Consider the following 15,679-nt stretch of genomic DNA (forward strand, 5'->3'; position numbering starts at 1 on the left):
CGTGTGTGGAGGGAAAAGGGGGGGGGTGCCTTTCTGGCGCCGAATCAAGTTTGACGCACTGCTAGATAATCATTAGGATTGCTTTATTTAGATTTAGATTTATATTTAGAAATTGTATTGAAACTTCCGAACAATAAATTATAAATTAACTGTTTACAAAACTTTGAATTTTTGAAATACTAAGGCTTTTCTACCTCAGGAATAGATTACCTTAGCTGTTTTTGGCAAAACTTTTAGGAATTTTTGGTCCTCAATGCTCTGCAACTTCGTACTTTGTTTGGCCTTTTTAACTTTTTTTTATTCGAGCGTCACTGATGAGTCTTTTGTATACGAAACGCGCGTCTGGCGCAAATACAAAATTTTGATCCTGGTATCTATGACGAGTTTATTTAGATCTTCAAAAAGTCCCTTCATTTTTATTCTAGCCTAATTGTACATTTTCTAAACTGTATTCGCAAGAAATCGACACCACATGCGCTGAGCCTATGTATCATTTTGTGGATTATTTATCATAAACTGAATAAAAATTGAAGGCAAAATCTAAAGCAATGATTTATTAAAGTATATATCAAATATATGAAAACAATAATAATACATTTGTAATTGCACTTTATAAGGTATATAGTATAATAAAAAAAAATATGTTTGGCACATTGCAATATTGATGTTAAAAGCCACACATAAAAATGGACACATATACGTGTGACTTAAACAATTGTAAAAATGTATATCAAAATCAAATTAAAACAAAATATAATTTTAAAATATTTGTTATATAATATTAATAATGCTTCGGCGACCGACAGGTACATGTATTAATTATTTCGTATATGTGTGTGCGTTGAGTTAATACACAATAGCAGTACGTAGTGATTAAAGCTTGATAAACACGTTTAAAAAATATATTCTAGGTCTTCTAGTATATGTGGATATGGATGTGATGTGTACTCATATATAATTATGTCATATATAAATATTCGGGCATTCCCGTTAAAAATTGTCAGGAAATAACTTTAAACGCCAAGAACAGAAAAGAAGTTCAACGTGAGCTATCTTCCAGTAGAACAAATACTCTTTTTCCGCTTTTAATTAACACCGAAAACCTGTTTTATCAACAGGATCTGCTTACCCTTCCCGGAGCACCTGATATCACTCCAATTTTCTGTGGGTTTCTTGTTGCTCAGTCTTTATTGTTTTATGTTGTGTTATGCGTACTGTTAATTATTGATTGTTTTTCACATTGTTGCCATGGCATTGTCATGTTTTTTGTTTGACTTATTATTTTGAATATCACTTTGGTGTCTTTCGCCTCTCTTTTACAGTAACAGATGTGCTAGTGTCTAAATGCATTCTTATTTATTAATAAATCAGAAACATGTTTAGCGTTTTTGTTACATGTATGACATCCTTTTTTTTTTGTTTGAACAAGATAATATAACACAAATATTTGTTCTTCTTTATTTGGATTTTCAGTAGTCTTTGATTACGCCTTTGGTATCATCTTATCATTTATTGTCTATCCAATTACTTTTGTTATGTGTTAAGGTGGTACCTAAAACTACAGGCAGATAACTCTGTAAAAATCAGCTAAACGTTTTAATTACGTTGTATTGTTAAGGAAATATTAAGCTTCTCAATGATTAAAATTAGTGTTTGTCAAACTGCTATATAACCAGTGAAATTTTTCTGATAAAGTGGTTGGTTCAAATTTTTTGAAATTTTTATATATCTGTCAAAGGGTCAAAGTAAACATTTTGTCAAAATTTTATGAAAATTAAACGAGCCAAATTAATATTAGTCAAGTGTTGGGTACACCTTAAGTATCTTACGGTAAGTCCGAAATTACCATCTTTAATGGAAAGTACTGCAACCTTCTATCCCTGCAATATCAATGATCACATTGAGTTGTATGAATTCATTCGTTATTTTGATCATTAGGTATGAGTAGTTCTACAGATTTGTAGGTGTCTGTTGAAGTCATGTACCCATGTTATAATTAAAATCCATGAACTCTCAAGGCAACAAGATTTCATAACATAATGTAAAAAATGATGATGATAGAATTGTGTGCGAAGTTGATATCATGTGTTCCAGAAGGGTACGCGGTTCCTGGTCTAGTAGTACCGCCAGTCTTGTTGTCAATAAGAAGTAAAAAAAATGCCCATTTGACTTCGCGTTCTTTGATCAGTAATATATTAAGAAAGTAAAACGTTTTTAACGGTTGCCACGACAAAGAGGCAATCATAAGCAAAATACAAATATACTTAAAAAGTGAGATATTTGTGTAAGGATTTTATTTTCTCCTATACCAAAATCAAGATACAGTTGTTGGAAGTTTTATACATTTTATACATTATGTATATGAAATATAATTTTGTTAATGTACAAAATGTTTGCATGCATGCAATCATAAGATTTTGATTTGTTAAAAATGTCTTAACTGATGTTCAAAGTAATATAAGACAAAAGATAATATCAAAAAGGGGAAGTCCATAAAAACGTACAAAATGAAATGTTTTTAACCAACGGAACGAGTGAAAAACAACTGTCAAATTCGTGACATGACATGAAATGCTAGTTTTTATAACAGATGTATCAAAATTAGTTATCTAGGTAAATAAGATCTCGTTTTGATAATTGTTCATTCTTTTTATAGCTCATATCTACAATTTTTACAGCAAACCTTCAAGAACTTGTCAATTATCTTCAAGTGTCTATCTTTCATTGAGATGATCTCTAATCAGTTAACCTAAGTTAAGATTGTACTGACTGTGTGTCTCAATAATACTCTAAGCAGATAAGACATTATATTTCTTAAAGTTTACTATGAGCTCTTGTCGTAAACTTTGGTTTCATGATGAATAAAACCCTTCATTATGATGTCCACCTAAGCCAGACATCGTATCACGTGCATTGTCACCAGGATAACAGGCGGGCTGTGTGTTGTTGGATTTACCATACGATATTCTCCACGGATCGACAGGATGACAATATGATGATTTGCCTTCAGATGAATGAGTTTCAATAAAACTGTCTAGGGCAATACCATGATTTGCGTGCCCATCATATCGGTAAACATTTGACTGAAAATAGATAAGTTGGAGAACAATAAAGGTAATAAATATTCAATTTATGACGAAAATAATGTCATGTCGTTGGTTGAAAATATTTTGATGCACATAATTTGAAAAAAAACTATAATCCAAAATGTTTAATTTCGGATATGTCGAATTATAAACAATCGAAAGTTCTTTAATTCAAACTTTGGGACTAACAACAACATGAACAAATGTGCACTTCTTAATTATCACGTTAACTGGATTCATGCAGATGTGTGTACTACTTCCGTGTCAAAGAGTAACTGTCTCATGAGCGTAAACCCAACATATCTTATTATTGCAATTGATATTTCATCTGTTATTAAATGATAAGGGATGTCAGTTGCATTTGATCAGATTTGTTTCGGCTGCTTAACTTTTTTTGTAGTCAATTAGGCTAACATATATATGTACTTGTAAACAAGAAAACCCGTTTAAATTAAATATCGCAATATCTCACACACATGTGAATACTTTTCAGACACAAACAGTAGATCTTTATTACACAGTAACTATTGCTTTTGAATGTTATAAAATATATCGTGCAAAAGATATACAATTTTTATTACCTTGTTTGTTTTATCTTCATTTTCAGATGATTTCTTCAAACGCATACAACAAATAATAATGCAAGTTCCAAAACCTAATATGATAACTCCAGATACTGCACTGATACCAATTATAAGAGACTCTGTAAAAAAAGAAAGATAAGTGAAATGTAATCATAGGATCATATATAATCTTAAAAAAATATATATATTATTGAAACGAGCCTTTGTCACTTAACACTATTAAGATTCGGTGAAATGCAATCATAATATTCAAAATAATCTATTATGGAAACAGTCAAATCTGCACAAATACCAAATATTAAAGGTTGTGTCAATATCATAAATCCATATTAAATGATAATCATAAGATATGTCAACAAAGTATAAGAAGTGCCTATGTGAGCGTAACATATTGACATACATGACAGTATTGTTCGATTTAAGTTCACAACAAGAACGTATATGTCGAGACTTTTTTTAAGATGAAAGGTGTATATGTTTATTGTTAACTGAATGGTTCAATAGACATTGTAGTACTATACATATAGATTCTTTCCAATGTTATCAGAAAAGAATATTCCTTAAACAAAAATATAGAGGCGATTGCATTACCTTATCCACATTAGTAATATCAAATATTTTTGCAAATATGCAAACGCATATTGAATTACAACAAAAAATGTCTCTCACATAAAACAGTCAACAAAATCGTAGCAATTGTTCGTCATTTAAAATATTTCTAAGTCACGACGCCATCGCTGTATTTTCAGATGAATTGAATTTATCCCAATTGCTTGTTCTATCATAACAGATGAAAGAGTTTATATAATGAACAAGATGCATAGTCTTGAGATTGTTTGTTTATCATTCAACTAGATTTTACAACTTAACACAATGAAAGTAAAAACAAATGTAACTTAATTGTTTTATTTATCTTCTTTTTGTCGGAGAATTATGATGCGAAATATATAATGTGCTTACAAACTTACAACAATGGTCAATATTCAGCTATTATGAATTAATCTCATGATTCAACTCTTTTAAGTTATGATTAAACGTTACATGTATTTGGCACATAATGTTTTTCCTCAACAGTAAAAGTTCAACAGAGAGATGAGACATAACTGTCACAAATATACCATATATTCTCAGCCATTAAATTCTGTAAAATAGTTTAAGATAGCTTTTGTTCCAAATCTAAACTAATTCAACTTAAATTAAGTTTTAATATCTTGTCTTAAAGATATCTCAAAATAGTAATAAAAATATCTTTAACATCATACCTAAATTATCCGTTGTCTCTACTGACTGTGTTGTGCTTTGAGTAGTCTCATCTGCTTGTGACGTCATTCCATAAGTTGTTATTGCTAAAACAATGAAAAGTGAATTGTCCTTATAACAGGAATACGATTATCATGCCAAAATTCATATTTTCTACGAATGCAAAATGTAACATCAATTGCATTAATTTCTATCTCTATGCAAATCATTCAATCAGTAAAGAAAATGTTCTGCAAATTGTATACATGACATGTTTGATACAACGATTGATTACAATGTCATAAGATGTTGTCTGTGTTATTAAATGTAGTTTGATCGTATATGACTTACTGGATCATGTAATAGCTACGAAAATGTATTTTTGGATAAAAACTTATTGTTTTGAACTCGATATGATGAGAGTATATTAAACATTTGAATATATAAGTCATTAATCATGTCTCATACACAATCACATGTTATCACATATACACTCTCCCATAGACAAGTTGACCTTGAAGTTAAAGAGGATTTGGCTATTAGTTTAGGGTCTCGATTGGTTATATAGCTTTTTACGTATGTCAGTTATGCACATTATTGGGTTGAAATGTTTTGCTTTGAGTGTTGACGGTGAATATAAATAAAAAAGCGCACCACTCGCATATACTTCATAAAGTGTTATTTCAATATTTTGACTTATTTCAACATGTTCAAGTGAGTAAGTAAACGTTGTTATGATAACAAAACACTCCTGTAACGACGTAAGATTTTTGACCATGTGTGGTCAAACGCATTCAATAAAGAAATTAATTAGAGTAATGATATATATTTCTTTAACTTATGCGCATGCACAGCTTACCTATTATTTCTTCGACAACAATTTTGTCTGTGTTAACCAATTGGATAAGGTCAAACTCGGGTGACGTGTTTGATTTGATATTTTCTACTACTTGTTTTGTAATATTTGTTATAGTTTTTTCAGATTCGGTTGTCCCTGATTTAAGTTCTATTGAATAATCCGCAATAACACTGCCATTACTTGATAAATCATACAAATAATTCAGAAAATTCAAATGTCATTGAACAGTAATGTAAATTGTGGAGAGTTGTCTCATTAGCAATCATACCACATCTTCTTTTTTATAATCAGTTAAAATTGAAATAAACGTTTTTTCACCGAAACTTGTGTTAACTTTACTATAAATGTTGTCATATGTAAATCATGTTATCGCCGCATGAGTAAATAAGTGACGTTGTGATTGGTTTAACTCCCTCATGTGGTGACCCTTTATGGATCTGTAGGGGGTCAGTAGATTTCATACAGGTATCATAACGTCACGTCTACTATCAATGGTGACGTCATCTATCAATGTTGTTGTATTTCATTGTTTATTTTTATACAAAACGTGGCAGGAAAAGTCCCGTGTGCATTAAATTTGTTATACAGTTCACTGCTGACTCCCTGTGCATCCTAAGGATTTTACTATGGTTTCGTAGGGTGTCAATGCCAACCATATAATTTTTTTTTGTTAATTTTATGTTTAACGTTATTTTCGATTGTCCAAAAGATATTGTTGTTATAAACAGTTTTGTTTGATATTTTTGATGCTTTTCTATCGGTTAAGCAAAGATTAATAATTTGGGTTCTGGTAGGCCTCACAACTTATCTCTTAATGATGGCAAAATATAATAGTATGAACAGGAGAAGAGGTTGGGTATATAGATCAGTTAAACAGCAACCCAACAATTAAAAGTCCAAGACATCTAGATGTAAACATACGGTCGCTTACAATAGAACGGTTTTTATTTTAACATATTGTAAATGTAACCATACGTAAATTATTAACAGCACTGGAAAGATACCACTGCTGGTATCATCAACTCAGTTGCCAATTCAGAGCTTCGGTACTGACAGGATTTTTAACAAACTTCACTTAAATTCACCGTAAATGAATTAAGAATTGATTAGGTAATTAAGGTTGCAATTCGTTCAGTTAAAGTTGACCTTAAATGAATATGTTTTGTTGTAGTAATTGATTCTATAGTTGTTAGAGGCTCTTGTGTAGTTACTGATTCTGTATTTGTTAAAGACTTTGTCATAGTAACTGATTCAGTAGTTGCTTCTGGCTTTGTTGTAGTACCTGATTCAGTTGTTGTTAGAGGTTCTTGTGGAGTTACTGATTCTATAGTTGTTGGAGGTTCTGTTGTAGTGACTGATTCTGTAGTTGTTTATGAATGTGTTGTAGTAACTGATTCAGTAATTGTTATTGGCTTTGCTGTAGTAACTGATTCAATTGTTGTTAGAGGTTCTTGTGCAGTTACTAGTTTAGAAGATGTTAGAGGTTTTGTTGTAGTTACTGATTTAGAGGATCTTAGAGGTTATGTTGTAGTTATTGATTTTGTAGTTGTTTCTGGTTGTGTTGTAATAACTGATTTAAGAGTTGTTCGAGATTCTGTTGGAGTACCTGATTCTTTAGTTGTTGAAAGCTCTGTTGTATTAACTGATTCAGGAATCGTAATATGCTCGGTTGTAGTGACTGATTCAGTTGTTGTTAGAGGCTCTGTTGTAGTAACAGCCGTTGTAAATGCTTCTGTTATAGTGATTGATTCTGTAGTTTGTAGAGGCTCTGTTGTAGTAACCGATTCAGTTGTTGTCAGATGCTCTGTTGTAGTAACTGATCCTGTTGTTGTTTGAGGTTCTGTTGTAGCCACTGATTCAGTAGTTGTTAGAGGATCCGTTGAAGTAACTGATTCAGTTAATGTTTGAGGTTCTGTTGTAGTAACTGATACTGTAGTTGTTAGAGGAGTTACTGATTTAGTTGTTGTTTGAGGTTCTGTTGTAGTCACTGATTCAGTAGTTGTGAGATGTTCAGTTGAAGTAATTGATTCAGTTGTTGTTTGCGGTACTGTTGAAGTAACTGATTCAGTTGTTGTTCGAGTTTCTGTTGTTGTAACTGATTCAGTAGTTGTTTTAGGTTCTATTGAAGTAACTGATTCAGTAGTTGTTTTGGAAGTTATTGATTCCGTTGTTGTTTGAGTTTCTGTTGTTGTAACTGATTCAGTAGTTGTCTTAGGTTCTGTTGTAGTAACTGAATCAGTAGTTGTTTGAGGAGTTATTGATTCCGTTGTTGTTTGAGATTCTGTTGTAGTCACTGATTCAGTTGTTGTGAGAGGTTCAGTTGAAGTTACTGATTCAGTTGTTGTTTGTGGTTCTTTTGAAGTAACTGATTCAGTTGTTGTTAGAGTTTCTGTTGTTGTAACTGATTCAGTAGTTGTTGGAGGATCTGTTGTAGCTACCGATTCTGTAGTCTTTAAATACTTAGTTGTAGTAAGTAATTTATTTGTCGTGTGGGCTTCTGTTGTTGCTGCAACACTATTCGTTTCCGGATAACACGATGCACAACATTGTACCGGTACAATTACACAATTCCTAGGGTCATTTGTGTACATTTCCGCACATGTCCAACCGTTGAAAAATATCTGTCCTTGTCTGTCGCCGTATAAACAGTTTTCTAGTTTTTATATAAAATGTAATTATAATTTATGTAAAATTAAACATTCTATAATTATAATTTATGTAAAATTAAACATTCTTTTATGATTGTTTAAGTTTCTTTTTGAATTATTAGTGTTATCATTATCACTACTACACTTCCCCAGTCAAAATATTTAGTCTTTAGTTCATCTTCTGTCTTTATATTTGCAGTGGTATTTTACGTCTTTTTTACTCATAAAGTTGCTTGCTTGTTCAATCATTATCATTATTATTATCTTATTATTGTTATTATTTATGAATATTGATAAACGATTATTTCACATCTTGTTTGATATATAATGATCTACTCGGAACTGTTCAGAAGAAATATATTACGCTAACATCTTATACTAACAAAGTTTGTATAAATGACTGTTCATAACTGTAATTATACATTTTTGAGGATTTCTGTTATTCAAAATGATTTTCATTTTTAAAAAGAGTGACAAAAGAGGAACGAAAATAAACATCCATAGCAATATATGATCTATATTGTATATGGCAATAACATAGGGTAGAGCTAGCGTAAATCTAACATTTACCATTACCAGCTGGTGCTCTGATATCTGGTGTACATACTCCAGAAACACACCACTGTAAAAAAAACATGATTGTTAATTAAATTAAGGTGACCGACAGCAGATGTTCAAATCTTGTAAATTGATTAAGAAGAGACACAATCGGTAAAATTACATATCAGATGTGAACACTGGTATCTAACGATCGAAAAACGCAAAAAACATGTGGCTAGTGAGTAAACTAATGATGAAACAGGAATATATTTGTGGGGGGATTGGCTACGATTTAGACAATACATTAAAATTCCATTCTTTTTATTCCAAATACCAATAGAAGCAAAATTTGGAAAAGTATTTTGTCATTTTGGCTCCAATTTGTCAAGATAAGCTAAAAAATATTGCTGATGTATTTTCACTTTTCAACCTCATTGAACCCGTATCAAATGAATGTGACTTCAATTAAACCACTTCGCTGGAGATTGGTTGCGCATGTAGTAGGTGTGTGTAGCTATTAAAATGAAAAGAATGTCAACATTAAAAGTGAAACAACGATGAACCTTTTCGCTTAAATATTCTTATACAGGTAAAAACGATAGTAAACATATTTTGTTTACCCATAACATGAAATTAAACAGATCTGGAAAATCAAATTGCACGTGTTTGCTATCTTTTAATATTCATATTTATGTTCATATCGGTATATGAGACCGTTGGGAATCTCCTGGAATCATCTCGATGTTTAATTAGATGGAGTCTAAACTAATATACACACAAATTGCTGATACATGTTATAGAGTACATGCATTATTAATTGTTCAGTTTATACTTTTTCTAATTTAGTTACAAATTGAATATCAACATTTGAGTCAAATCTGAACAGGACTTTGACAGATAATGCCTCTTTGATTTACTATAACCAAACTTAAGCAAACAATTTATTTCAATCATTCGTAAAATGCATGCACTTTAGACAATTCAATCGCCAATCGAAACATATGTTTATGAATATATGAATAACGTACGCCAGATAACAGCAGAAAACTTTTTTTTTTCAAGATATGTATATTTGTTTCGAGGTAGGAATTGGAGAAAACATGTAGCTGTATTTCCATACTGCACTGAAGTGTAAATTTGTTTTGTTTTAGTCGATCATTTATCATTTGAACAGTGTTTCGTGACAAAACTGAATGTATTACTTTGAGTTCGTACCAGTGGAGGAGACAGGGGGTGTAGAGAGCGTTGATATGTTTATCACGATGTATATAAATTGTTAGCATAAAATCGTCAAAAAAATTGTCGCCACGCTTTGCTTGGCGCTATTTCTTCAATTATCGGGAATTGTATCCCCCATTTTTCAAAAATCCTGGATCCACCCCTACGTATTTTATGCAAAGCAAATATACTACAGTGTTAATGAAAACAAATGCTGTTATATAAATCTTTAATTGTAAAGTCAAATATTTAGAAAAAAAACAGTCACTAATACATATTTCAGCACTGTCAGTGTGAATGTGAATCCTTTGGAGTAAAATCAAACGTATACCCCTTACTAAAATTGCTTTGTATACTTGTAAAAATTGATATATTATATACCTTTTTATTGCCACACAGAGTGCCTTCTTCTGCAATTGACTTATAACAAGATGTTGCTTCTGGATTAGAGCACCATAGAACATTGCATATTGATTCATAATTACCGCCGTACTGTCCCTAAACAAAGTTTAATCACTTTCATCATTATAGTGCGATATTAATGGTAGATTTTTTTAGAAGTAAATTATGTCAATCTTCCAAATATCTCGTTAAAATTAATCACAAGCATAGCTTCTCATGACTATAATTTATAAAGCTACATCAGAATTATTTCTGACTCCTAATGCTTCTACTAAATATAATGACAACAAGACTGTGTAACCGTTACGGTTATTTTTCTCTGTGTATTTCGGGATTTAAAAAAGAAGGGCCTATATAACATTCCTATTAACTTGAAAAACATAATAGTTTAACATTTTCACGCCAACACGGTTACATTTTTAGATGACACAATATTGTGTGCATATACACGTTATGTATCCACACAAAAGCTTTTGATAAAATCTTATGCACGTTATCAACCCTCGTAACAATAAACTCATAGGTGACTGTAAGAATATGTTTTAATGTGATTTATTGATTTGTTGTTATTTGCTTTTTGTCCAGTATCAAATTGTTCATACATGTTTAGGTTTGGGTGTTGTTTAATATGAATATAAAGCATATTTTTTCTCTTCACAATAATTGGCAAATTTCGCTTACCCTACACATGTATGATCCGATTCCGTTTATTTGAAGACACTGGGCATCGGCGTCATAAACTTGGCCGGCTAATGCCTCGTCATACGGTGCCAGTGCTGTAGGGTCAAAATTGGATCCCAAAGTCTTCAAACAATTCCCGCTTTCTCCTGACCTAAAATGTTAAAAAAGACATAAATTACAAATCAAGAAATATTGTATAGTTGTTTCGTTTAATTCTTTACAAGTCATCTTAATAATTCATACCTTTTTTAAGTCATCCGTACATGTACCTCAATTTTGATTTAGGTTATAGCATATCAGAAACTTACATGCATAATGTTTGACAGCACAGCAAATTTTACGATTCACAAAACAAGTGTTAATATAGAAAGTTTACAGACATAAAAATAATTTCATTATTTTCTCGATGTTTCAGAAAGGATTCGAAAGTGTTAAAAGGTGTAGGCTGTTTTTTTTTTTGTCCTCGCAGTTAAGAATTGTCTTCCCATTATTATACCAGAATTTATTATTTTCCAATGGTGAGCATAAGGCCGCCCTAAATATCATTTTTATGTCATCGAAATCGTGACAGGAACGAGTTAATGACTAGATGGTTCAATCAGTAACATTCTGTGGCAGAAAAGGTGCTGATCCTTATTCAATAGTAGTTTTTGATTGGTTTTGTGGGGGTAAAATACAAAAAAACAACTGTTTAACGCTCCACCACCTCTTTTTTGCGTTTTGTTTTAATACTCACGATTCAAGAGTGTTTATCTGTGATGTGAAATAATCTGTAGAGCACGAAGAAAATGTCCATGGATTCGTTGCTTGAGAGCCTTGTTGAGGTTTACTTGATGAAGCCATTATATATGCATCGTTCGAACTGCACAAGTTTGTAGTGCCATCATGTTGGGCGCTCAGACTGCAATAACAATAAGGATTACAATTCTTTGATTTTGCATCTTTGATTGATTGTTGGTTGCTTTACGTCGCATTAGCACAACAAGGCTATATCGCGGCGATTGCATCTTTGAAGTGGAGACGAAGAATATAATATTCACTGTTACTTCAGACGTTTGAAAGACTCTTTCCATTCAATGCTTTAAAACTGCCACTATGTCGCAACGTGTTTAGAGTATAAAAAGCAATTTAACCTGATGTGTGATGAAATATTCAAATTACCTGTGTCCTAGTTCATGAGCTGCCACAGTAATAATAATGAAATTATATCCATCCTGTACGATAGATTGACTATAAGTACCACAAATTACACCTGTCCAGGCCAGTCCTAAAAAGAGAGTACTGTCGCATAATTTTGCCAGATGCACAAGTCATAACTACTATCAGAAGACCTTGAGTTTATAAAGAAACATGTTCACGGGTAATAACGTCGTCAAGCGAGGATCATTGTATACAGTGATTTTGTTATGGATCAATTCAGCTGGTCACGGTTTGGTTAGGTTACTTACCAGAACGATTACCTCAGTTCTTTTCAAATGAAAAAAAAAAAAGCAAAAAAATGTTTGAATCTAAATTGTTAGTCAAACGATGTACATTGAAATTTTAAGAAATAAACGCATGATAGGCAAAATATCGAAATAAATATGGTTTGGTTAAGCGATTAGCATGGTTTAGTTAAGTGTGTAAAAATTCGTCAATGTTTTGATCAAATTTGTCATGGTTTAGATTCAAATTCGTAAATGTTTGGTTCACCTTGGTATTATTAGTTTGTTTGAAGCCAGCGCTTGTAAAAAAAAAGTAATAATTTACTAAAAGGAAAAGAAAACTTTTTTAACCAAATTTGGCGAGCGTAATAGGCAAACAGTACGTAGGATATATTTACTTTTCATGTGTATCCTACGATAGAATTTATATAGCCACAGCTCTTTTGAAGTGATATTCGACAAAATTAATTACGAAAACAGAAAACGTTGCTTCTGTTTCACCAAGAATCTTTTTCCGTATGTCAACGATGGATTCTGTCGGGGGTTTACAGATACCGTGAGCAGCATCACTATTCAAAAGGTTAAATACGTCTATTCAAAATTGCAAAGTGTAGCAGCTAATCATATTATTTTTCTTTACATATGATGTCTTTTTTCAACCAGATTATGTCTATGGTGAATAAATGAAGATGTTGGCGTTATACGCCAATGATACAGTAACCCAAAAACAAAACTATTCAAACGATATCGAAAGGGCACCATACAGTCTTTAATAAAAAGACAGTTGTCTATACAATATGTCAATCTCTTAATCGCATCAAGTCTATAAAGTTGTGAATAAATTAAACACATACAACCTAGCTAGTCGAGGACAATTATAAAACTAAGCTGCACAAGTCCCCATCAAAATCCTTATTTCGTGAATATCTAAAACAAATTGGATATGTGACTCGTCGATGGTGCCCACATCTAAACATTCGGAAAAAATGATTAAAATTTGAAGAGCAATGAAAACCAAATATTCCATACATTTATGCATATGAGCAGAAATTTCTTTTTTTATTAATGGTAAATTACAGAAAATGACTGTATAACTGATATCCAATGTCAGTGCAGGAGTGTTGACTACTGGGATCGTAATATCTCGTGACGAAATGTCAAACAGCAAAAAACCTATCAGTCAGCGGACGAAAAACAAAGACAGTTCTGACTTGATGTGACCTCTAAAGAAAGTTACGACATTAAAGTTACCATTGAAACGCATTAGTATATTATCATCCTGATTTTTTATACATGCGTATTCTATGACGCTAATATCTTAAATATATTGTTAACGGTATATGTTGTAGAGCGATTCATATTTCATATTCGCAAGTAGAAAATCAACGAAAATATGTGAAACTTAGATCTATTCGTACATATACAAAACAACACCATTAGAAAATGGCGACATTATATTGCCGCAAAATAGAATAGAAAAGATTAAACGCGAAAAAGTCAGTGGTTATCTCCAGGCCCTCCGGCGTCCTCTGCCAATAAACAAATGAGCACCGATAGCACAACTGAACCATGTCGAACATTTACTAAACCATGACGCTACTGAAGTAAACCATGACAATGAATTGTCAGTAATCTTTAAATATGCGCAAACGTTATTCTGTGTCAGATTATGAACTATATGATACAAATTCGAATTAAACTTCATGCTTAGAAGTTCATTTAGCAAAAAATCTGAATTTTTATATTGTGTCATTGTTTGTCATTTAAAACCCTTCAGCCATGTCCAACTCGCCCAAATTATGACAAAATCACTGTACTTGATGTTCCTTAATATGTCGACGTTACTACCCGTGATGTTACACTGTAAATAGCCACTTTCTGTTAATCACTTTTTTTAGGGGAGAGAACATTATAGATTTTTATATCTAACTCAAACCATGTAGATAATTCAAAGTTTGTAGGTTTGCTCGATGTAAAGTGCTAATGTTAAGATAAGATGAATAATGGTTCTTTTTTAATAAGAGATTTAAAGGAAAACACCGATAACGCATTCGTTTGATTTAAGCAATAATGAAACAATCCCACATGTACTGGTAGGCTAACATCTATAGAAAAATAACAAAGTGCTTTTGTCTACAAAAGGCTCATCAGTGACGCTCGGATAAAAAAGAATAAAAGGCCCAATAAAGTTGAAGAAAAACGATATCACTCATCCCCAAATTAATAATTTTTTTTTGTTATTCCATTCTTTTTGTCCTTATTCTTCCTCTTTTTCTATTTTTTTTTCTTTTTTTTTTTATTCCAAGGTTTTATACCAGATTCTCTATACCTATTATTTAATTATGGAGGTGTAATTCTGAGATTCAGGCAAATATGCAGTTACGTAACTGTCTCATTAAAGTTTATTCCTTGAAATTATATTATTTTCAATGTAGATCTGTAATATAATGTGTACATAAAATTTATTTCATACTTCCAATGTTACACTTAAAGTCTTATTTTATTGAATAGCGTCATAATAACAAATTCTTACAACCGAATTCATAACGCCAATAGTAAAAATGCACTCAGTCTGGCAAAATAGTTCTGTCAGTGTAGATGTTGCTTTTCACTCATTATATTAACAAAAAAGTATCCAAGTCCTTCAGGTTTAATTAGATGTGAAAGAAATTAAAGCTACAATTTATTAGCTTCATGCGTCCGAAACTCTTTTCTGGATTTATCTTCATCAGGAACGTTTGATACGGTGCTCTTTGTCCGACAATTGCTTTTTGTCCAGTTTTGCGTTTTGTCCGATAATTTTTCTTTTTGTCTGAAACTTTTGCTTTTTGTCCGTTGCTTTCGATCCGTTTTGCTTTTTTTATGATAATTTTGCTTTTCGTCAGACACTATTGCTTTTTTTCGTTGCTTTCGGTCCGCTTTGCTTTTTGTCCGATTATTTAGCTTTTGGTCCGATACTTTTGCTTTTTGTCCGTTGCTTTCGGTCCGTTTTGTTTTT

The 15,679-nt window shown here is 31.8% G+C and overlaps 1 protein-coding gene and 1 long non-coding RNA gene across 2 annotated transcripts in view; one reads left to right on the plus strand and one right to left on the minus strand.

The window, feature by feature from the left end:
* Window positions 1-539: 539 nt before the first annotated feature.
* Window positions 540-15,679, minus strand: part of LOC127718168 (serine-rich adhesin for platelets-like) — a 199,855-nt gene continuing 184,715 nt past the window's right edge. The window contains exons 20-21 of the mRNA XM_052224135.1: window positions 3,668-3,789; window positions 540-1,880 (exon numbers count right to left, since the gene is read on the minus strand). Of these exons, the coding sequence (XP_052080095.1) occupies window positions 1,875-1,880; window positions 3,668-3,789 (128 nt within the window). The 3' untranslated portion in view covers window positions 540-1,874. The remainder of the gene's footprint in view (window positions 1,881-3,667; window positions 3,790-15,679) is intronic.
* On the plus strand, window positions 7,531-8,117 carry LOC127718173 (uncharacterized). Its single transcript, XR_007989618.1, has 3 exons — window positions 7,531-7,677; window positions 7,741-7,884; window positions 7,984-8,117. It is a non-coding gene; the product is annotated as an uncharacterized LOC127718173 (long non-coding RNA).

Source organism: Mytilus californianus, unplaced genomic scaffold, assembly GCF_021869535.1.
Source record: "Mytilus californianus isolate M0D057914Y unplaced genomic scaffold, xbMytCali1.0.p SCAF_10, whole genome shotgun sequence".
Classification (NCBI taxonomy): Eukaryota; Metazoa; Mollusca; class Bivalvia; order Mytilida; family Mytilidae; genus Mytilus; species Mytilus californianus.